At 37.7% G+C, this 24983-nt stretch overlaps 1 protein-coding gene across 14 annotated transcripts in view; it reads right to left on the reverse strand.

Annotated features, from left to right (window-relative positions):
• The window catches only part of PAM (peptidylglycine alpha-amidating monooxygenase), a 133700-nt gene that overhangs the window by 23128 nt on the left and 85589 nt on the right, over nt 1-24983 (reverse strand). For 11 of the 14 annotated variants that reach the window (XM_062017187.1, XM_062017183.1, XM_062017180.1 and 8 more), the window contains exons 13-15: nt 19619-19806; nt 18691-18762; nt 74-379 (exon numbers count right to left, since the gene is read on the reverse strand). In XM_062017187.1, coding sequence (XP_061873171.1) covers nt 74-379; nt 18691-18762; nt 19619-19806 — 566 coding nt within the window. The remainder of the gene's footprint in view (nt 1-73; nt 380-18690; nt 18763-19618; nt 19807-24983) is intronic. The other 3 variants (XM_062017193.1, XM_062017189.1, XM_062017188.1) reach the window with 1 other exon arrangement.

Raw genomic sequence — 24983 nt, forward strand, 5'->3', positions numbered from 1 at the left:
CCTTCAGATTTTGCTAATGTGGATCACAGCTCTTATACTACATTTCATTGTGTAAAATTAACCCCTAACCCACCTCCTGTATGTTCTTTTTCCCAGCTTCCCTCACCATGTTTAGGCTGTTGTAAAGACAAATGTCTGTTCTCTGATGGCCTCAAGGTAGACTCTAGTCTGTGAAATTTGTGAATTCTGTCTCTGACAAGAATAGTACTGTCCCTTTCATCACGATTTATGATCTCTCTGGTAAGATCCTTCTTTTGGACTACATTATTAATCTCAGCTACAAGATCTGATTCTGCCTTTTCTGTAGGACTATGCTCATGCACAGGCACAACATCTTCCCTTTCTCCTAGCAGCTTGGAAAGGAGTGAATAGAAATCACCTGTACAGAAAAGAGAAAAAAATAAGAGGAAAGGAGGGAAAAAACAATTACAACAAGTCACACAGTTTCAGATAGCTTCAGGAAAGTATAATGTAACAAAGATATTCACACAGTCACTGTCAGAAGTAGTATAAGAGAACCATTTCAGCCTCAGTAACTGAATGAGCCAAGTCTCTGGTATGAAAAGAGAACATGAAATCTTTATCAACTTCAATTTACATATAAATGTCCACTTTTACCTGACACTCTTGCATCAAAAAGTCATCACCTATGCACAGATGTTCTTGGGAACAAGAAAAAGAAGAAGCAGCAAAAGAAAAGCATGTAAATTTCAGTAAAAGAATATTTGTGATGGAATTATCTGGATTTGCCAGGATACTGTGGACTTATTCTATTTTTATAAAACAAAGAAGTAACAATTTATAGTTTTATCCTTTTTTGCACTTAAAAGGCAGTCACGATGCATTTCAAAATATATTTCTTTGAAAGCTGTCATCACATAAGAACTTTAGGCTGTAAACATCCTAAGTTTTACATTTTGAAACAGAAAGAAGACACCCCAGTAAAAGAGAGCAATCCATTAAATTTTCATTTATTAATTTGATCTGGGTCCTGTCCCTCCTCTTCCTTCAAATAGTAACACCCCTTAGTCACAATGTCATCACGTAATGCAGGGAATAGTATTTTCTCAAACTAATTGCTAACAATGCAGTTATCACTACAGCTTCCTCAGGCATGAACAAGCATTTCAGTGCATTCCAGAACAGTGCATTCCAGGTCAAAGCAAACAATCAGAAATTAGGTGTGCAAATTCCAGAACCACAGCTTTCTTCACAAAACATTAAAACCACCTGAACAAGTTTTGATGAAGTCAATGTTCGATTCCTTTTTTTTCATGATTAAATTAAATGATAACATGATGACAACTATAACCCTCTCCTGGGATTCTCTGCTAACCTGCAGGTATCCAACTTATTAGAATTTACTAACCAAATATCTTGGCTGTCTGAAACTACTATCAGCTCTGTTAAACATAAAACTGGACCATTTATGGCAAGAGACACCCAATATGCTTTAAGATTTAATGCAAGTAGGTACACTTTCTTCATTTTAAGTACAAATCATTCATAATTAAAAATTTATATTATTTTATGAAAGGCTATATAAGACATCTTTTAGAAAAGCAAAACTATAAATAATGACTTTTCAACAAAATAATCTCATCCAGAATGAGAACCAGCACCTGTAGCCTGTGACAGAGAAAATTAAGTCTTTTGGAAATGACCCTAAGAGGAACTGTCATGTTTATAACCAGTCCTAGTTCAATGATTTTGAGCAGGATTTCATTCTTTGCCTTTGAAAATTGAATACCCCAGATGAAACCTTCTGTTAGAAAATAATTTACTGAAGCAACAGAGCCAATTTCAATAAAACAATCAAAGCTAATTACATGAGAGAATATTGTTAAGCTATATATCAAATATAGCTTAACAAAAATATAATTGTGAAGTCAGAATGCTTCATAATCCTAATACTGCCATTCAACTAGTCCAGCTACTGATGGAGAGCAGACCTAAATATCCAAAAAGTACGATATAACAAAGTTTTCAATACAAACTATATTTATTCTGAGAAACGTTTATCATATTAATCTGGACCTTTTTAAAGCCACTCGAGTCATCTTGGCACAGTTAACTCATTCCTTCTTCTGTATCAACAGTCTGATTAATTTACTTTACAATTAATTTACTTTACAATCAACTTTTTCCCTGGACTAGTAGGATTAAGTCCACAGAAGGGCCTCAAAGATGACTAGAGGGCTGGAGCACTTTTCCTGTTAAGACAGGCTCTCTGAGAGAGCTGGAATTGTTCAGCTTGGATAAGAGACCATACAGGAGCCTTTCAATACCTAAAGGAGTCTACAAGAAAGGTTGAGACAGACATTTTACAGGGGGTAATAGCTTTAAACTGAAAGACAAGAAATTTAGATTAGATGTTAGGAAGAAGTTCTCTTCTATCAGGGTGGTGAGGAACTGGAACAGGTTGCCCAGACAGACTGTGGAAGCCCCCTCTCTGGAAGTGTTCAAGGTCAAGTTAGATGGGATTTTGAGTAAGCTGTTCTCAGAGGAAGGTGCTCCTGCTCATGGCAGAAGTTTGGAATTAGATGACCTTTAAGGTCCCTTCCAATCCAAACCATTCTATGATTCTACCTCTTGGCTCACAAAATGAACAACGTGCTACAGTCTGTATGAAGATTTCAGACCCCCTAACTCACAACCCATATCCTCATTCTATTTGCGTGAATAAGTTTCCCCGCCTCCTGCTTCAGCCAAAGACAGAGTATTTTATCTCTGTTGTGCAACGGCTACCACAGAATAATTAACTTATCCTCTAAAATAGATTTTGGTTGTTGATTTTAAAGAAACGAGTTCTTCAGTTTACCTGAAGCTTCTATTACTACAAAATAAACTGCCAAGAGACAGGACTACGTGGAAGACAAGTGGAAAACAGAGCAGAAGAATCCAATTTAAAAAGAGCAAAAGCCTTTTTAGAACAATTTTTAGAACAAGGTCTCAGTGGTCTTTACAGAAGCTATTAATCAGGGACTCAATACCAAGTAGTTCTGGCTTTCTCCTAGCACTGAGCCTATGATCATTAAGATACAGTGAGGAACTTTCAAACAGTGGAGTATAGAGTAAGGTAAGTTTGAATATGTCACTATCAGTAGCTACAGATGACATATTTTCCAAGTTGAGCTTGTCCTATTAGTCCTTTCATTAAGCTGTGGTGTTGTAAACACAATATAGAACACTTAGCAACTCTGCCTCAGAGAGTGAAAGTGGTCTGAAATGTATCTGCTCTGAAACTGTGATCTTAAGTAGATGTGATGGAGAAAATGAATACAAAATCTCTACCTACCTATCTGCCCCACCTCTCTGAAGGCTTTACACAAAAACAAGGTTGAAGTCTTCTGTCAATTTATTCACATCTTGACACAACTGAGCGTATTTACAAAGCAGAAACAATGTGTGCAGATGTCAAAAGGAAGAACAGAAGTTACCCGATTACTAACTGTATGAAACTGTTCCCTAAACTCCACACATAGAATGGAGGTCTCATATTATTTAGGACCTTTTTTTTTAGCTTTGTTTGTGATTCCCTGACAGACTCCAACACATTTGTAAACAGCACATTTTTAAGAAGTAGCTCAGTATTCACTACATATAACCAACAAAGAGCAGACTCACATTATTTCTGATTACCAGTTGCTCTCTGTAAAGTAATATCCAGCAAATACTAAAGCACACTCTTGTGCTTTAAGCTGCCTTGTACGAGCTGGAACACTTGAAAGAGATTGTTTGCCTGAAAATATGCAGTGGAAAGGAACACTAGCAAGATGTACCATGTTAATTGTTTGGTCTTGTTTGAGATGAGACAGCTTGGCCTTTAGAATACCTGGGTGTGACTGGAAGAAGACATGGGTGAATGAACAAGTTGCTCTTGTTGAAATAATTGAGTCTAGCAGTAAAATCTCAGAGAAACTGACAGATTAGGTTAGTTTCAGAGAGGATATTTAAATGCATTTCATGAACACATTCCTCTGTGGAACACAGTAAAATATGATTGGCTAAAGTATACACCTAAAGTATATTCTGTTATGGAGTGACAGCTGTTAAGACCAACATTGTCAGAATGAAATGATGCACAAGCATATTTCAATACGTTTAAACTCGATTACTATAGTGGTCCTACACTAGCAAAATTCTTTTACACAGAACAGTGTTTTGGAAATCTGTCACACAAATAAAACCACAACGTTGACAGCTTTGATTACAAACTGTGTACTAAACTTCTCAATAAAAGACCAGAGCAGCTTAAGATCAATCAAAGAATTTAGTACTTTGACCACCAAAGTCTGAGGGGAATCCCAGTGGTGCTGAACTACCCCGTCTGTAAATAACTCTCTTTTTTATTCAGCATGAGAGCACAATTTCCCCAAAACGCGGCCAGCAGCCGCTGTCCATGGTCCCTACGCACACTGTGTTGCTGGATGCACCCGCTTCCTGCCTGGAGAAAGTATCCAGCCGAGATGCTCGGGATCAAGCCATTAGACAGACAAGGAGATCAGCGACAGTAAGCCTGACCAGAGAGGCTGAATGTGTAGCTGTGCCCTAAGGGATATGCACGTACAGCACAGCCAAAATTATATGTTTCAAAAAAGAGGAGCTGTACTTCTCAAAACATTTCCAAGCAACTTACAAAGCTAAATACGGAAGAAAAGGTTAAAAAATTTAAATAACTGGCTTTCTTCTATACCTGCAGGTCCCTAACAATGGCTTTTAGTACTACTGCAATGTCAATGTACTTTCTTTGATTTTAATGAATTCTTTATTAATTTGACTGTCAAACTCTTTTGATGTACAAAAGTTTTGAGAGTCCAGACAAAGTTTATAAAATAGCCAGGTCAAAGGAGTTTGTAACTGGAAAAGAGAGTATTAAAGGTAAGAGGAAGTAAGAAAGATGAAAAGCTCTTCACTGAGAATTTAGTTACAGATATGTGTTCTTCATCAACAAATCAAGCATCAAGAAGAGTGTGGCCAGCAGGTCAAAGGAGGTTCTGCCCTGGCCTGTACTCTGCCCTGGTGAGGCCTCATCTGGAGTCCTGTGTCCAGTTCTGGGCTCCTCAACTCAAGAGGGACAGAGAAGTGCTGGAGAGACTCCAGTGCAGGGCCACTAAGATGATCAGGGGCCTAGAACATCTTTCATATGAGGAAAGGCTGTGGGAACTGGGGCTGTTTAGACTGGAGAAGAGGAGATTGAGGGGAGATTTTATTAACATCTATGAATATCTAAAGGGTGGGTATCAGGAGGTTGGGACATCCCTTTTTTCTATCTGGATATGGTCCTAGGCAAATGGTTGTAGCTTTTCCTGCTTGAGCAGAGGTGGGTGGACCAGATGACCTCCAGAGATTGCTTCCAACCTCAACCATTCTGAGATTCTGTGAAACACTCACTGGGGACATCCCTTTTTTCTATAGTAGCTAGTAACAGGACAAGGGGTAACAGGATGAAGCTGGAACACAAAAAGTTCCACTTAAATATAAGAAAAAAGTATTTCACTGTGAGGGTGACAGAGCAGTGGCACAGGCTGCCCAGAGGGGTTGTGGAGTCTCCTTCCTTGGAGGTCTTCAAGTCCCACCTGGACATGTTCCTATGCGATCTGATCTAGGTGAAACTGCTTCTGCAGAGGGGTTGGACTAGATGATCTCTAAAGGTCCCTTCCAACCCCTACCATTCTATGATTCTATGATATCAGGATCTCAGATTCAAAAACCTGATCTTTCTTTTCCTTCCTGACCAATAATAAGGTCCTGAAAATCAGCAATCATTTTGCTATAATAAAATACATCTATCAGCTCGTGCTAGCAATAAACACAGTGGGTTTAGTACACCGGACTTTGCTGTGCTTAGTTGGATATATTACACACATTTGTAATTAGGGCACACAGTATGCCAGTTCTACCTCAAATTTCATGCAGTACATAGCTGTAAATACATTTCTCTTCACAAGATAACATATATGAGATTATGCTTACTAAAGAGTAGCTCTGCTGTCTTCAATTTATTTCTTTTAAGCATTACCATATTTTCATTAAAAAAATACATGAACATTATAAAAAAAGAAAACATTTTGCCAATTAGAACAATAATAAATCACTTTTGTTGTGTTTTGTACTTGTGCTATGACTTCACCATTTCTTGGAAATTATCCTAACTAATACAATGTCTACTTTCCATTTCTTCAGATATGCTAATGATATTATAAGCATTTTTTGGAGCCTGTACATTGTAGAAAATATCAGAGAAAGTTCCTTTATAATTTAAGAACTGAAGAACATAAACCAGGTGTCAAAGAGTCAACATGGTTAAAATGGCTAAGATGCATATTCCTTTACTAAGTTGAAGGTGCTTTTTTAAAGATTATAAATAACCTTATACCAAGAAAATCAAAGGCTCATCTCTCATTTATAACTTTGAACAGGATCTTCTGGTGCTGAAACAACAGGCAAATCCTCTTCAATTTTTAATCTTCCTCATTATAATGCAAATATTGCTCTTAACACCTTTCAGTATAATTTTCTTCCAAGGTTTAATTAAGTCACTTTTTCCTTAATTTTGAACTTTATTTAAGGGGTCCCACATAATGTCTCTCAAACATGTATCTCAAGCCTGAAAAATCTAAAGATTTTCTCATATATTTGGCCTTAATCTAAAAATGTCTCTAACAATTCATTCTAGGCATTCCACACCAGTATTTGGAAGTGAATTTGTCTCCTTCTACAAGTCTTATCCTTTCTCCATCAATCTAAGAAATTTTAACCACCTACCAAATGGAACTCTTTTTTCTTACAACCTCACACAAACTAGCAAAGGTAAATTATGCAAATTTATTTTAGAAAGGAATGTAACTTAAGGCTACATATACTGGCATATAAACAAGTCAAGTCCTGTTGTTTGACTCTGCTGCCATAAGTTTGCCATGTAATACTGTAACACAAATACACTACTTAATCCTCTGAAAATAAACCCCAAGGATCTGCCTGTATGCTGTCATCTTTTCCTCTTCCTTTCAATATATATCCCACAAGGAATTATAGGCCTCCCCCTTTTTATTTTTTAAGAAGGAAACAAAAGTGGAATGATGCAGAAAAAGGAGGATCTATACTTCTTTCACTTGAATCAATTACAAATTTGTATTCCAGCTACAAAAAGCCTTGCTCAATACGCTTTCACTGTAACTAGCTTTTCATGCACAAGTAAACAGCAAAATATGTAACAGTGAACAAACATTTAAGTTTCCCAACTCACAGATTCAGCTACAATCTGGCAAATATTTTATCAGTGTAACAAACATATTGTGCAAAAGTATTTATCTCTGTGTATGTGTGCATGCACACACCTGTAAATACAGCATACAACACCTGAAAATAATTAAAAGATGAGTTAGGAATCCAACAGGTAATAAACAGAAGAATTATGTGTAACTTTAATACAAACCTCATTTTGCATGGATTATGATGTTAATTTTTCTTACAAAGAAACTATGTCTTACAATCAGTGAATCATTAGTGTATATTTAACCTCATTCAGATAATCCTCCTTACACAAAGTTATTTTTTCACCATAGCCTGTCCTATGAAATTAAGGTCCATAATTACTGCTACTTCACTAGGGACTGCAGATAGAACTGTCATTAATTCATTTGGGGCATCCACCTAGAATCATCTCAAAATGTGACTTTACAGGATATATATCATTATATTTCACATCTTCTGGTCAAACCATATTTATAATAATTTTCAGTAGGAGCTATGTATATGCAAGACTTAGTTTGTTTTTTGGTCTACCCTCAAAGATTAGGAAAATAGATCAGGAAATCAGACTTTACTAAGATACCAAGTTTTAGGTAGCTCCTAGAACAGTTCAGCAGCTCTGATAAGAGTCTAGAGAGCATCAAATTGCCTTAGACCATGAAGTCATATATTTCTCTTTACATTGTTTTTTATTTCATTTATCATATATTTTCTAATCTCTAAAATGAGATAGAAGTCCAGTGAAGTGGTTTTCTATGCAATCTATCTCACTACCAGGACAGAATTCTATGACTGCAGACTTCCAAGTCCAACGTCTGAATGCTGGACTAAATTATTTTAAATGTAGGGATTTCAGCTAAAACTCTCATCTGAGAAAAACAGATCTCACATGTGTCTGACTGAGACCTTAGAAAAGAGAGATCTGAAGTTCACTTATTGAACTTCACCATTTGAGTTCCTGGAATAACTTGTGCTCATTGTAATCATGAAATAATGGGGAACAAGGAAAAAAAACCCCAAACAAAACTCCCATATGGGCAGTAGAATCAATCAATACAGAGAGCAAAAGAATTCCAGCTTTGAGAATCAGTTCAGATTCCAGTAAAGGCAAAAATATGTGGGTTTTGGTGCTAACTTCTAAATTACGTAAGCCAGACACAAGTGAAAATATGCTTTTTTAAGTGTCACAGTAAACATTAATACCAGATATGAAAATCCCATCCCTTTTATTTCCTATATAAGTGCAGGTAATGTATACATGTGTACACACATGACCTTCTGAAACAAAATATCGAATCTATATGCTGCAAGTGAATTTTCAGTTCAAGCCAGCCTTTTTAAAAAAACATAAACAGAATTATATTGACTTTACCAGGAAAAAACATTTGCCCTTTCTGCTTCAAAGTAAAGTTTATGATTACAACTAATGCACACAAAATGAGGTATAAAATCATGAGCCACACATTAACAAATTAAATATTGCACATCTGATTAACCATCACATTTATATCGCTCCCTCCTTATTAAGAAACTACTCCTGCTACAGAATCTGTACAGTTTTTGGGTACAGCAGCAGCCGACTTTCTAAATAGTAAAAGCTGCTTCCCAGTTTGCATACCAAAAACCAACCTAAACTAAATCATATGATGTGACAGACTACAGACATGAAAGCCTTAAACAAAAAGAAACATATTTAGGACTTTTACCCCCAGGTAAAGAAGAGACATGTAGCAGCCACAGTGAATGCTATGAACAGATAATAGTTTTTTTCACTGCTGTATCTATTGAATACAAGTTAGTCAAATCTCTATTGATGATGAACAAAAAATAAACATAAATAGTATTTGTTTTAATAGGGACTTCGTCTTCAGTAGGAACAGGAAATTCTCCAATACGCACAAATGTCTAAATCAATTGCATTTTGTACAATAATTAACTTCCTAAGAAAAGTTTAGCTTCACCAAACATTGACATTGTTATTTCAGAAACAGTATGATGAGCTAGTTTCATTCAGTTCAGTTTAATTTCAACACTACAGGGATTTAACTTTACCTTCATGCTGAGTGATGGTTCACATTGTGATGATTACTAGTTATTTCAATATATTTACACTGTATATTAGTGTGCCTCTGATGAGTGAAGAGGGTGATATTGAAAATTTAACTCCTAGAGGTGCCTGAACTGCCTGTGCGTAGCAGGAAGTACATCTAAATCTCTGCCTAGGCAATTATGTGATATATCTGTTAGCATTACTGTATATGGAAAGTTAGAAGTAGTTGGGCTAAGGTCTGTATCGAGGCCTAGTGAGCAGTGTGGGATGTTGATGTAACCTAGCAGTCTAGGGAACTAGTGGGGCATGCTGAGCTTGTGCATTCTTGCTTAAACAAAGCAAAGAGATTAGTGAAGAATACTGAACACTGAATCTTGTTTTTCTCAAAGAAATCGTTATCTCGAATGTTTACCTGTTTGTTATCTATGGAAATTTCTTGTTGTGGATTCAGATAAGCATAGTCTCAAGTAACTACATGAAAGAGCACAACATAATCCTAATGTCCTAGAAAACTGGTAAACATCACGGGGACCTGATGAAGTAATCATTTGTGGAAAGTATATAAACTCTGTGAAATTTTCTGTTAGTGGGGGCTCTGACTTTGGACACTAGTCCTCAGGTCCCTAGGGCCCTCAATAAAGCACCGCATAAAACGACCTCGGTTGTTTTGTGTTTTCCTTCGGGAACGGGCAGCAGTTTTCTGGCGACCGCGGCAGGACTCCGAAGGTGGCTGGGGCGGTTCGCGTGCTGATTTACTCCACGCCGGCACCGAGAGTTTCTCGGGGAGTCATCGGTTCGTGCCCGACCCCCGTACCTGGCGGACGACTGCTATAAGGTAAGCCCATAGGTGCTTTATTTTCTGGTATGGGTGCCTGCTCATAAGACGAGGCGGCGATCCTCGCTGAGTTGGGCTAAGACGTCTTGGTGGATGCCTAGGCGCCGGCTGTAAGACGCGGCGAAAGCTGCGCAAGTCCGGCACTTGCCCCTCGCGGCGTCGAGAAGTGGCAAGTTGGTTTGGTACTGGTTATTGGTTTTGTGGTTTTTGTTTGTATCGTTACAGTGTTTGTGTTTGCTGTTATTTTGTCTGCTGTTATTTTGTTTCGTGAATACTTGAAATGATGCCGCTTAAAACTTTTAAGCCGTTAGTTCAGTCTAATAGTAAAATCCCAGGAAACACCCCATTAGGATGTTTGCTGGGAAGATGGAGGAGTGCTGGATTTTATCAGGATTTGAATAAGGGTAAACCGATAAACTATTGTAATCATTGGTGGCCTTTATATGAGTCAGAAGGGGGACCTGCGTGGCCCCTAAACGGTACGGTCGATCCGGGTATTATATCACCTTTGATGCAGTATTTACGGGACAATGAGAAATGGGATGAGATCCCGTATTTGGATTTGTTTTATTATTTAGGGCGAAAACTGGATTGGTAGAAGGAATGTGGTATTTTAGTTTTGGAAACAAAGGAATTAGGGTGTAGTGAATGTAAGAAGAGATCTATGTGTGTTAAGTGTTTAGCTGCCTCCTCTGGTCCAGAGGAAGATTTATCGTTATTAGTTGCTCATAGTGGACAGGGTCCCTCTGCTCCACCCTATGTTCCACCTCAGATGGAACAGGATAGTGAGGACGATGATAATGAAGAGGAAGAAGAGGATGAAGATGAGGACACCAGGAACTTGGATAAGATGTTAGAAGTTGCGTGGAAGGTTTATAATAGTAGGGGAAAAAGAATCAGCTAAGCGGCAACAAGCAGGTATACTGGCTGTAATTCAACAATCAGGAGGACAAAGGGGCCGAGGTCGTGGTAGAGGAGGCTCTGCCCAAGGAAGAGGTGGTTATGGTCAGGGAAGAGGGGGATTTCGAATGGGAAACCTTAATCAAGGAAAGTTAGGTTTTAATCAGTGTGCTTTTTGTCGACAGATAGGACATTGGAAAAATGAATGTCCTGTGAAAAATGGAATGGGAGGTGGCAATGGGTAGTTATCCTATGCCTCAGGCAGATGTCGCCTAAGCCCTGGTTTTGGGGAATTACCAAAATCAGAGCTGACTAGAGCAAGGGTTAAAGGTAAGGTTAGAAATAAATGGTAAAGAACAGGAATTCACAGTTGATACAGGAGCTACTTATTCAGTTCTCAACAAAAGACTGGGAACAATAAGTGATACCACCGTACAGGTGGTAGGGGCTATGGGTCAGCTGGAAGAAAGACCATTTTTGCAGCCTCTAAATTTGAAATTTGGGGGAAAGGAATTGGATCATCAATTTTTTTTATATGCCCAATTGTCCCAAGCCCCTGTTTGGAAGGGATTTATTGTCTTTGTTAAACGTGAAAATAATATTTGAAAATGGGAGAGTAAAATTGGAGATTCCAAATGAAGAAATTGGGAAAATTTTTGTAATAAAGGAAATAGAACCTATTCCCATTCCAGAAGAAATAGATCAGGCAGTTGTACCCTGGGTATGGGAAACAGGGACCCCAGGAAAGTCAAAAGCTGCCCAGCCTGTTGTTGTAGAACAGGAGAAAAAAAAAAAAGAAAGAAAAAAAAAAAAAAAGAAAAAAAAAAAGGAGCCCAGCCGGTTAGGGTTAGACAATATCCAATTAAGTTGGAGGCTAGGAAAGGAGTGGCTCCACTGATAACCCAATTTGTGATTCAAGGAATTTTACAGGAATGTGAATCTGAGTATAACACTCCTATTTTTCCTGTAAGTAAGCCTAATGGTAAATATAGGCTAGTGCAAGATTTAAGGGCCATAAATGAAATTGTAAAGGACATTCACCCAGTGGTTGCTAACCCTTATACTCTATTAACATCTGTGTCGGAAAGGTTTAAATGGTTTACAGTAATTGATTTGAAAGATGCCGCCTTCTGCATCCCGCTGGCATTACCAAGTAGGAAGTATTTTGCATTTGAATGGGAAGATCCAAATTCGGGAAGGAAGAAACAACTGACATGGACACGGCTTCCGCAGGGTTTCAAAAACAGCCCCACTATTTTTGGAAATCAATTAGCCAAAGAGTTGGAGGAATGGAAGACCGAACAGGTAAGAGAATCTCCATTCTCTTATGTGATTTTGCAGTATGTGGATGATATTCTGTTGGCAACTGAGGAAAAGGAAGTTTGCCTGAAGCTTACAATTGCCTTACTGAATATGCTGGGACAAGCAGGATATCGAGTATCTAAGGAAAAGGCCCAGCTCCTCAAAGAGAGTGTTCTTTATTTGGGATGTGAATTAATGCAAGGTCAGAGACGATTGGGCACAAACAGAATTGAGGCAATATGTGCCATACCCCTTCCAAGGAATCATCAGGAACTGAGATCATTTTTAGGAATGATTGGTTGGTGTAGACTGTGGATTCTAAATTTTGGATTGTTAGCCAAACCCTTGTATGAGGCTTTGAAGGAGCCCCAATTGGAATGGAGTCCACAAAGGAAAAGAGCCTTTCAGGAGCTAAAACAAGCTCTGAAAGAAGCACCTGCCTTAGGCTTGCCGGACTTAAATAAGGATTTTCAGCTTTATGTAAATGAAAGGCAGAATCTGGCTCTGGGAGTGTTGACCCAGAAAATAGGGTCATGGAAACGCCCAGTGGGATATTTTTCAAAACAACTGGACAATGTTAGTGCTGGTTGGCCGTCATGCTTGAGGGCAGTTACGGCCACAGTGATCCTCATACAGGAAGCCCGAAAACTGACTTTGGGAAGGATAATGGAGGTCTTTGTGCCCCATATGGTCTTGGCTGTCCTGGAACAAAAGGGGGGTCACTGGTTATCATCCAGCAGAATGTTACAATATCAAGCTATATTAAGAGAACAAGATGATGTGGAACTTAAGATAACTAACCATATCAACCCAGCAGAATTTCTTCACAGCAAACAGGAAGAAGGGGAGCTGGTTCATGATTGTGTAGAAACAATTGAACAGGTGTATGTGAGCCGAGCAGACCTAAAGGATAGACCGTTAGAAGATTCAGATTGGGATCTCTTTACCGATGGATCTAGCTTTGTGGAAAATGGAACCAGATCGGAAGTTCTCGCCCTGTTGGATGCGGTACATAAACCAGAAAAGGTAGCAGTAATGCACATCAGGGGACATCGTAAAGAAGAAGGAAAGATATATCGAGGGAATAAACTAGCAGACATCACTGCTAAAGAAGCTGCTCGACAGGTTTGGACTCAGATGGCTTTAATACCAACCAAGGTGAGCCTGTTTCTTGTTATATGATTCGGGGACCGAGCTATTCTGCCAATGATGAGAAATTGGCGACATATCTAAAGGCCCAGAAGAATGCAGCTGGATGGTATGTAACGACAATGGGACAAGTGGTGGTGCCCAAAAATGTTAAGAAGTCTATATTAGAGACTGAACACCATTGGGGAGCAGAGGTGTTGGTAAAATTTTTGAAAAAGGAAATAATTTCCAACCAAATGTTAACACTGGCGAAAAGGGTGAATGCCATGTGCCCAGTTTGTTTAAAGAATAATCCTATTGTAAGGAAACAGGTGCAGTTGGGAAAATTACAAATAGGACCAGAGCCTGGAGATTATTGGCAAGTCAACTTTTCAGAACTTCCAAGGGCTCAAGGGACTTAAATACCTGTTGGTGTATGTGTGCACCTTTTCGGGGTGGCCAGAAGCCTTCCCTTGTAGAACAAACCAAGCAAAGGAAGTGGTGAAGACTTTGTTGAAAGAAATAATACCTAGATTTGGAGTACCACTGGGATTATCATCAGATAGAGGCCCACATTTTGTGGCAGGGATAGTTCAGGAGGTGGCTAGGACGTTAGACATTACCTGGAATTTACACACTCCATGGAGACCCCAGTCTAGTGGTCAAGTAGAAAGGATGAACCAAACATTGAAAAATCAGATCAAAAAGATATGTCAGGAGGCCAAACTTCAGTGGCCCCAAGCTTTGCCATTAGTGTTTACTTAGGATTAGGATAAAACCTAGGGAAAGGATAGGAGTAAGTCCGTACGAAATACTGTACGGCAAGCCTTATCATGCCACCGTGTTAAAAGGAGACCCGCATGTATTGGGAGACCAGGTGATTTTTAACTATGTTACGTCACTCAATAGAGTTCTCAACGCCTTACAGGGTGCCCTTCAATGGAATCGGCCGCTCCCGCTGGAAAATCCAGTGCATGATATTCAACCGGGAGATCAGGTCTATGTGAAGAATTGGTTCACAGACTCACTGAGAGAGACATGGGACGGTCCCCATCAAGTGATCTTGACAACTTTCACAGCCATAAAGAACCTGTGGTTACTGTCATGGAAGGGATGGATGTCAATTTAACCTGTGACATTGCTGATGACCAAGGAGCTGGAGCAGTTTTCAAATGACAAGCTTTTTTGTTTTCTCCTTCTGAGGTAAATGCTTAGACTTAATACTGCTCACATCAAAATTTTTCTCTTTGACCTCTACCTCTAGTGCCTCTACCACCAAGATGTTTAACTATCTCCAGGACAACATAACAATTTAACAACTATTTCAGTTTTAGTGAATTGAAAGTGTTTACTTTAGTTACCTGACAAGAAGGAGAGGAAAATTAAGTTGTTACTGTTGCAGATACACACTTATTTTAGTTAACAACTTATCATCACAATAAGTACTCAAGCACTTGTTAAGCACTTGTTAATCACCTAGTAATAGTTCAATCAATTAGCTAAGCACTTGCAAATAACTCAAACATGTATTGATTAAGTAAGTATTCATTTGAATCACATAAGGATCAAACTGCAAGAGTTACATACCACACCTGATGGGGACCTGTTACCTTAGCTACAAGACCTTGGTGAATGTATTTGTTAGGTTACCTTGGCTGTTACCTTAGTTGTTACTAAAACAAAGGGACTGATATCTTTTTTTGACCAATCACCCTGAGTTTGGAAATTTTGTGTTTGTTGGGAACTAATCAGGGTGAAGGGCTAAATTGACAGATGGACATTTTATGCATGCTTGTGTTAGCAAAAGTGATTCTTTTGTTTGAGCTGTAAGCACTATGGAGGAGCTATCCCCCGTGTTTTCCCAGCACTGCATAATAGAGAAGTGCCTGCTTATCTGCATTCCTGTGTAGATAAGTTTTCATGATTGCGGTCAACAGTTTTGGCGACCCAGATGGGACCTTGTGAGTGAGACCTGACAGGATCGGATGCTGATCGAACTCCAGATGGCACCGAGGAATTCTCGGGGAAGGACCATCACCTGCGACCCTTACAGCTCTTTGCAACGTTCCCTGGAGTGGTAAGGCACTTCTAATTGGTTGGGGGTGGAACCTGGTGAACTAGCCTGTAAGTCGCGGTGTCGGAGATCCCGCTTGGTTTGGCCCAAGGAAAGCCCAAAGCAGCCTGCCAGTAAGATGGAGTGAAAGTTCCGCTTGGTTGGGCTAGAGGATCCTCATGTTGGTATTGGGAACCTAGGCATCACCTGTAAGGCGAATGCAAAAGCGATCGCAGGGTTGGCATTGGTATTACAGCTCGTAAGTCGGATGAAGTGAACGCAGGGCTGACATTGGTAATTGGCAATTGGTAATTGGTATAATTGGGCCCACATAAGTATATGGTAAAGGTACCTATTGATTTTGGTTTGTACATTGATTTGTACGTTGGTTTGTATAGTGCTTTGTGTATTTATGCGTATTACTGTATATTGTGTTGTGAGCTGTCTGTGTGTGAGTGATTGAGGCGAGAACAGTAGTGCTTCCTAAGGAGCCACCAAAATATTCAGGGGAGGATGAGAAATTGGCCAAGTTACTAAATGCAGAGAAAAATTCAGAAGGATGGTGGATGACAAGTACAGGTCAAGTAGTATTGCCTCCCTTAATCATGAGAGAGATTTTGCAAACAAAGCATAGGGAGTGTCATTGGGGTGCAAAAGCTATGACTCAGCTTCTGAAAAGAAGTATAATATCAATACAAATGTTGGAAATGGCCAAATCAGTAATGGCGAAATGTGAAATTTGTTTAAAGAACAATCCAATAGTACAAAAAAAGGGTACAGATGGGCAAAATAAAACTGAAGTAGAACCAGGAGATTATTGGCAAATTGATAGATGGACATTTTATGCATGTTTGTGTTGGCAAACGTGATTCTTTTGTTTGAGCTGTAGAAAAACCCTGAAAATGGCACAAATGGAGGAGCTATCCAGCCCCGCCTTCCCCTCCCCCCCCCCCCCAATTCCTGTGCAGATATTGCGGATCGGTCAACATTACAACATAACGAGTCAAGAAATAAACCATGAAAACTAAACACAGAATTATGGGGAAAAAAAAAATTGAAATACTATCTCCAGAGCAAATCAAAGGCTGAATTTGCTGAGCAACAGCTGAGCAGTAAGAGAACTAAGCAAAAGCCTGAGTTTTTGTTAATCCATGTTTCATAGATAAGCTTATCACATAGAGTATGTCACACCACACCATAAAAGGAAAAAATTATGTTATAACCTTTACCTCAGTAAAGGTATACATTTGCTTCAGTATAACTTAAGGCTCCTCCCTCTAAATTGTCAGAATTTTCCAGTTGTTAAGATCTTGGGTTGATACTGGCTAACTTACTAAAGTTATTTGAGAAGATGAAAGAATTAACAATGTAATTACAGAAAATCACTTTGCCCCACAAAACCAGACTACAGTTTGTATGTAATTTTTACAGGCACATTTTAGCAGACTATTTTCAGCTCCTGATTTCAGCCACTGATACAGCCCAATATATCTTACCAGGTGCTCATGTGCTTGTAAAACTAAAATCACTTTCTAAAGCTACTTAACTTTATCTCTTTGAAGATAAAAATACAAACAAATCTGACCCATTTTGTCCTTTTGCCTTCTTTGCTTTTACATGTGTAAATTTCGACTGAACTTAAGAGTTGTATCTACATGAAATTGAAGCTAGGCTCCTGTAAAGGATGTAAAAAAAATTATCTTAAACTAACAATTAAGAGCATGAAACAAAATTCTCTCATGGCATTTATTGTGTTTTGATATTTCGCATTTAGCTTAAAACTAATACCAAATGGACAAAATAATGCAGCATATTTCCATAGAAACATGTTCGATGAAGATGTACACTGAGTGATAAATGAGACTGAAAAGCAGAAATGTGGCTTTGAAATACATTTCAAAGAAAAAGGAAAAACATTTTAAAAACAGGACTTTGTTTCAAACATTTTGTTTCAAACATTAATGTGAAACATACAGATAACAAGATTCTCAATCAAATGCTCATGTACTTATTAATGCGAAGGTTAAGAATCTTGTCAGCATAAAGCTTGATATAAATTTGTAAACACTTATTCTGTTTTGAAATAGGCTTAAAAACAGAATACTATTTCTTTCTAAAAAAATCCATATTGAATTGAGTAAGACAAGTTGCAGATATAGAATTCTAAACACTGACTCTGCTAGTTAAAGAGATTTTCAGTCAAAATGATCTTACACTCTAGAAGCTGTTTTTTATGTGACTCTAACTTAATTATTTGAGTTAACTCTGTAAAATGGCAGAGTATGTAGAAAATTTAATGCCTTTAGGAGATGTTATCAAAAGCTCTAAACACTGGCCTAATCTTTCTTCTCATTAAAGGCAAAAATAAATTGCCTTTAAATTTTGTAGTCCTTGAACTTCAATATTGTTCAATGAAGACAGTACAGATGTGTAGCTTATGAGGTCTTCTCCTTAGTATCAAGAAAAATTTTGATACTAAACTAGCATTTATCTAATAGTATATGATGCACAGGAATGGTATAGTCTTACTTTAACATATCTGAAACATAAATAACAGCTTATATCTAGAAGCTTTATAACAGCCATAGATTTTTTCATGCATCTAAATACTGCACACATTTTTGCTTAAGTTGTTATGCATAAATGCACATATACACAAATGTAGTGAAAAATAATCCAGTACTGAACACTAGCTGCACTCAGCTTCCTGCATGTATAACTAATATTGAAGCACAAGAACATATTATTTCCTAATACATACATGCTAATACAAACTGAGAAATCCTCAAAGAGCTAATAACAGATGGCTACATATAGAATACAGAATAGTTACATACTATAGGACTACTTCTTTGTGCCCATTCTTTAGAATTGCACTTACAGATACATGAATTAGAATCTTCTCTAGCAAATTAAACCAAGAACAGGAAAATCTAATGAGATTAAAATGCATCGAGAAATTTTCCCTGTAGGGAAAAGCTAGAGATCAGAGGTAGATAATTAAAAAATTATTTCTTATGTAGCATCCAATCACAATAGCGAATTGCATACATTAAAGATAATCAGATTAAAAAAAAATCTATTAACTCATTAACAATCAGGATAGAATTTATTACTATTTGCCATTAGTGAGTCCTTTACTTGACATGGAAATAAATAAGTACATACCCTGATCCAAAATATTTTCCTCTTCTTTTCTGGCCTCCTGCAGTGAAGAATTTTTATCAGTTTCCTTGGTTTCTGAAAAATATATTTAGGATATGATATTTACCTCTGTGTGAGAATGGAACTCAGTATCTTCCTACTGGGGGAAAAAAAGCCCTTCTGAAATGAACATTTGGTTTCCCCTTCCCTTCCCTTCCCTTCCCTTTCCTTCCCTTCCCTTCCCTTCCCTTCCCTTCCCTTCCCTTCCCTTCCCTTCCCTTCCCTTCCCTTCCCTTCCCTTCCCTTCCCTTCCCTTCCCTTCCCTTCCCTTCCCTTCCCTTCCCTTCCCTTCCCTTCCCTTCCCTTCCCTTTCTCCTTTCTGTACATCTGTCTACCTATCTACCTATCATAGTACCAAACAGTGCAGCAGTAAAAGGAATAAATTTAAGATGTGTGTTTAGCCAGTCAGATTACTGCTGGATAATACCGCTGCTGCAATTTCTATGCCCATTAGTATTCAATACAAACAATATAATTCAATGTATTCAACGCAGACTAGTATATAAACACCCTTTCATAATAAGACAGTGTGATCCAAGAAATGTTATTATTCAACTTTGCAAGAAACTGAAGATTAAGCAAATATTAAAAAACTGTTAATATAAAGTAATGATATCTGATGTAGAAAATAAGTCAATCTTTTGGGTACACAGCTCATGTAGCTATAAAAAAATGCTGGAAATTGAAAGAAGACAATAGGGAAAAATGGATGAAAGACTATGTCAGTACATTTCCACCAAAACCAAGAACAGATGGTCCATAATTAGTGATCTGAATTTTATTCAGAATTGCATTTCTTTTTTATGAAAATTTAGCATATTGAAGCAACAAAGACAATCACATCAGTGAACAAAAAAATACATTAATTAAATGGATTACAAGTTCTTTTCACCTTCATGATGCCCATGTGTCATCTTTAGCATATCAGACTTGACTGGAATAGGAATATTTGCCTCCTGTGGTATATTTCTGAACATCTCAGGGTTTGCATTCTGTGTGCAGGTCATATATGAGACAGCATGCTTGGCTTCCATATAGTACATAATGTAAAAATTACACATTTCATCATTTGCTGTTCCCCTAGACAACACAAAAAAGATGCAGTAGTTGGGAAAAAAATAGTTGAATATATCTGTAACTCAATTAATTCAACTTGTTTAACAGAATATTAAAGGACTGCAATGAAATGTTTAGCAGTACCATACTAAAACATTTCATACCTACTCCCCAGGTATCTTAGAAATTCCAGAAAATTTGGATTTGATTCCACAGAAATTTGCATAAATTGCTCATCCTCCTTATGCCCTCAGAATACTTCTCATAGTCCTCAGTGTTCCATGCACGCGTTTTGATGAAATAGAACAAAACTACATCTCTCATTATGTCACCATTCATATAACTCTCTGTCAATCTGGGGCAAATGTAATTTAAAATCACTGCAAGCAATGTTTCACTTCATCAGCTCTATTTTATGACATTTTTTTTCCCTTATGAGCAAGTGCATGCATTTATTGACCAACCTCACTGGTTCTAATGCAGCAAAACTTAATTTCATTAAATATTAAGACATCATAAATATCTTTAAAGAGAAGATAGCACTGCCATTTTGGGAATAGCTTAATCACAAGCTTCTGTAAGGGAAACATGAATGCAAATGGAATGATTAAACACTACCAGAATTCAGTTCTTTGATAAATGTTGTGCATATATTGAGATAAGAGAAGGCTCTTCTGTACTACTACATAATCCTGTCTTCAATAGAAAAAACAGCTGGATCAAGAAAGATTTTTTTTTCTGAAAGATATTACTCTGTGAAGCAGACAATACAGGGCCTCTTTGCAGCTGTGATCGGCTTCTGTTTTTTCCCTCTGACATATAGAGGTTGATATCTTTTATTTACAGCTACAATTCTGACGATGGAATAAGCAAGGACTTACAAAGAAAGGTTCACAAAATAAAGAGGTTTACATTAGGATTTCTTCATTAGCTTTCACAGTAAACCAGTGAGCCTAGCCTCATAAAAAGATACGGGAGTGGCCTATTAGCTCTTTGCAAAAGACGTCAGCACTGACTTTTCCAGTAGCATCCTGCAGCACTCATTTATTCACCATAGCAACAATGATGACACCAGCCTGAGGAGACACAGGGGCAACATGGGAGAAGGGACCGTTTCAAAAGGAAAATTGGTATTTTTTCAAGCATTGAAAATTTAACATCCCTTGGAGACCATAAAAGTCAGATTCTGACTTAGCGAGCTCTGTGTAAGCTTTTAGAAAGCATTAACTTCACTTTCATTATCTGTCACTATAATTGCCTCAGCTTTAAAACACCAGTATAGAAGGGGATGTGGAACTCACACAAACTGTAGTTCACTTGACGCATGTTACTGTTGATAAACATTTCAAAGTTTTAGACAAGAAAAAAAAGAGATACTGTATCATTTTGGTAAATTCACAGAATATCCAGAATCCTTTCATTACATATTTGAACCCCTCAGAAACTCTGTTTTGTGAATTAATGAGTTTAATGAGTAGAAATGCTGATGCACAAGTGTGGTTTAATCCCAGGCAGCAAATAAGCACTATGCAATCACTCGGTCACTCACTCCCTGCCCAGTGGGATGGAGAATCATAAAAAAAAGTAAAACTCACTGCTCAAGATAAGAGCAGTTTAGTAACTAAAATGAAATAAAATAGAAGATAATAATAACAATAATAAGAAATTATTTCATAATAATGAAAAGGAATATAACAAAAATAATAATAAAAAAAGAAACTCCAAAACAAGGGATGTCCAATGTCATTGCTCACTACACACTGACTAATGCCCAAGCAGTGATCTGTCCCTCCCCACCAACACCCCTGAGTTTATATACTGGGCATGATATGCTATGGTATGGAAAAGCCCTTTGGCTAGTTGGAGTCAGCTGTCCTGGCCACGTACCCTTCCAGCTTCTTGTGTACCCCATGTATACTAACTGGCAGGGTGGGGTGAGAATCTGAAAAGGCCTTGATGCAGTCCAGCAATATATATACTATACTGTTCAGCAATAATCAAGACATCTCTGTGGTATCAACACTGTTTTCATCCCAAATCCAAACCACAACCGTGTTCTGGCTACTAGGGAGAAAATTATCCAGTTGAAACCAGGATAAGTTCAAAAGCAATAAATTTTTAAAAATCCCGTTAATCACGTTCACACCATTGCCACAGGTGTCTAGAACTGTCTCCAGATCTTGGTATATTAATATTACATAGTGAAGCATAATGAAACAGAGGATTTGTCATCAAAAAGCAAGATACTGAAAGATAAATAATACCAAATAAGAATGTGTTGCTACAGGCACATAAATCATCTCATAAATGGCACAATCCATGTTAAACATTTTGAAAGATCCAGGTTGTGTAATTTTCTGTCTGTTAAGAGTTTTAAACAATACATTACATTGCAACTGGAAAAACAAGGAACGACCATGGCCAATGACACTTTCCTGTACAAAGATAGGATCTTTACACTGAATGGACTCCAGTTCTTTGATATCCCTTGGACTCATAAGCTGTATACTTCTTCATACTATACCAACTGTAATGTCTACTCTGGTTAGCCGTTACAAAACTTCAATGGCTGTTTGCATTGAATACTTAATTAGCCTGCAGCAAAAGTTAGAAGAAATCTTGCTTTATAAATTAGGAATATTTGATGTTTTTCTTGTTTGACAAAGGATAATTCATAGAATCACCTGAGCTTCAGGAGAAATCCAGATAACTGAAATGGATAATTTGTGCAACCTTTGAAGAAATGACTCCTGCCTCACTTTTACACCATAGATATTAAGCCCGTGCTCGTGTAATTACCCTGAACTTGTATGTAGTCAAATATACAAACAAAATCAGGTGTCACTTCTGAACCTGTTCTACCAAACACTATGCATTTAAAAGTCATCCCTCAATATCTAATCTAATTTCTTATATTAGGATAGGAAGAAGAATGAAAAATGTTAGTGTGAACCATGGGGGTTGTGAGATGTTAAGATAATGGAAAGCAGTTAGTCTAGCTAAAGAAAAACATGATAAAAACCAAGACCAAATGTATAAAGAAACAAAAAGCACAGTAAAGAAGGTATAAAAACAAAACAAAACAAGAACATTTATTCTCCCATCCCAAGTGAGATACTAAGGACCAGACTTGGCCAAAAATGACACTTCATTCATATGAAAGGGACTAGTTGATGATCACAGAAAATACTGTACAGTTAATAAAGTTTAATTTTGCAAATATGTAATGTTTTAACTGCAGACAGCATATATTATGAAAGGTTAAGCTTTAACTGACCAGCTTTGGAAAGATGGACAAAGTGAACTCCATATATTATATGTATTATGTAAAATTAAGATCTTTTTTTCAGTTAGCTCAAATAAAAACAAAAACATGGGCAGAAAATTAAATACAGAGCTTGGCAGACTGAACATACAGACTTGATCTATCCACTATTCCAGGGGTCCTGGTGGACAGCAAGATGACCATGAGCCAGTAATGTTCCCTCACGGTCAAGAAGGCCAATGGCATCCTGGAGTGTATGAGAAGAGCTGTGGTTAGTAGGTCAAGAGAGTTTCTCCTCCTTCTCTATTCTGCCCTCATGAGACCACATCTAGAAAATTGTGTCCGGTTCTGGGCCTCTCAGTTCCAGAAGGACAGGGAGAGAGTTCAGTGTAGGGCGACAAAGATGATGAAGTGGAGTCTCTCTCTTGTGATGAAAGGCTGAGAGAGCTGGGACTCTTCAGCTTGGAGGAGACTGAGGGGTGACCTCATTAATATTTACAAATACATAAAGGCAGGTGTCAGGAGGATGGAGCCAGGCTGTTCTCAATAATGTCCAGTAACAGGACAAGGGGCAATGGGTATAAGCTGCAACAGAAGAGGTTCCAAAGAAACACAAGGAAGAATTTCTTCACTGTGAGGGTGATGGAGCACTGGAACGGGCTGCCCAGGTGGGTTGTGGAGTCTCCTTCTCTAGAGACATTCAAAACCCACCTGGACAACTTCCTGTATGACCTACCCTATGTGGTTCTGCTCTGGCAGGGGCGTTGAACTAGATGATCTTTTGAGGTCCTTTCCAACCCTTACGATTCTGTGATTTCACAGCTTTCCTTTCGCGTTTGTCCTTTTCATTTTTTCAGTGTTTATATTTGGAACTGAAAGACTTTTTAATATTCCTTTTGGACCAATGTCATTCCAACTGTTAGTAACACAGCTGAAACATCAGGACAACATTTTCCGAAGCATAAACAACTTTCATTTAATTTATTTTAGCTGTATATCCTTCGATATACCCAGCATAGTTGTGCATGAGTTCCTTTTCATCTGTTCATTTCATATTATTCTGATTTTTTTTTCCAACAATATATACTTCCATATTATCCATCAATTTTTGTGTAATAGTTTATTTCCTTAAAATGTTTAGGAACTGGTTCTCAAAATTCATATGCAGAAAGTACATAATAAAATTATATTATAAAAATGTAAAAATCTGTTTCTTTCTTTAATTTCTGTTAGTATTATTCATCCAATAAAAACACATTAGTATGTCAAGAGAGAAGACCAAAACTGTCTTAGGACTGTTTCTTAAATTTTAAAGATTATTCACCAAAAGGAACTACTTGGAGGAATGTCACAGAATCGTGACAGACATTATTAGAACTTGCAAACAATTAAAAGTTCTATTGTTAAACTAAGGCTCTGGATGTATTTTTCTTAGTGTTAGGATCTTTGTAAAAACCCCTTCTCAAACAACTCATTTTGCTTCAGCTGCTACTCATCAGTATTTTAACAACCCACACATAGGTGATAACTTCGTGTTGAATCATTAATCCTCCACTGAGGTGCAACCTTAGGGTGTTCAATGCACTAAAAAATTCATCCCTTGGGGTGTGCAGCACATACTTCTAGAATGGAGATATTTCTGCAGGGTATCTTCGTACCACTACATAAGCAATAAATCTCATTTTAAAGAACTGTAGGTAGTTAAGATAATATTAATAATGCATCTATTTTTATAGTTGTCCTTATCAGCTTGTAGAGATCTATGTGAAATCTTTGGCCGAATAGCATTAGTGACAAAGTTCAGATTTTCCTATTTATCATTATTCATCATTTATGCTTTTCACAAAGGCCTGCATATTTTTATACTGAAAAAAGGTAACTAGTACGTTATTCCAAATTTTCAAGGTTAGATTTTATGATGACTTAAAATTCATGA

This window comes from Colius striatus, chromosome Z, assembly GCF_028858725.1.
Source record: "Colius striatus isolate bColStr4 chromosome Z, bColStr4.1.hap1, whole genome shotgun sequence".
Taxonomy (NCBI): domain Eukaryota; kingdom Metazoa; phylum Chordata; class Aves; order Coliiformes; family Coliidae; genus Colius; species Colius striatus.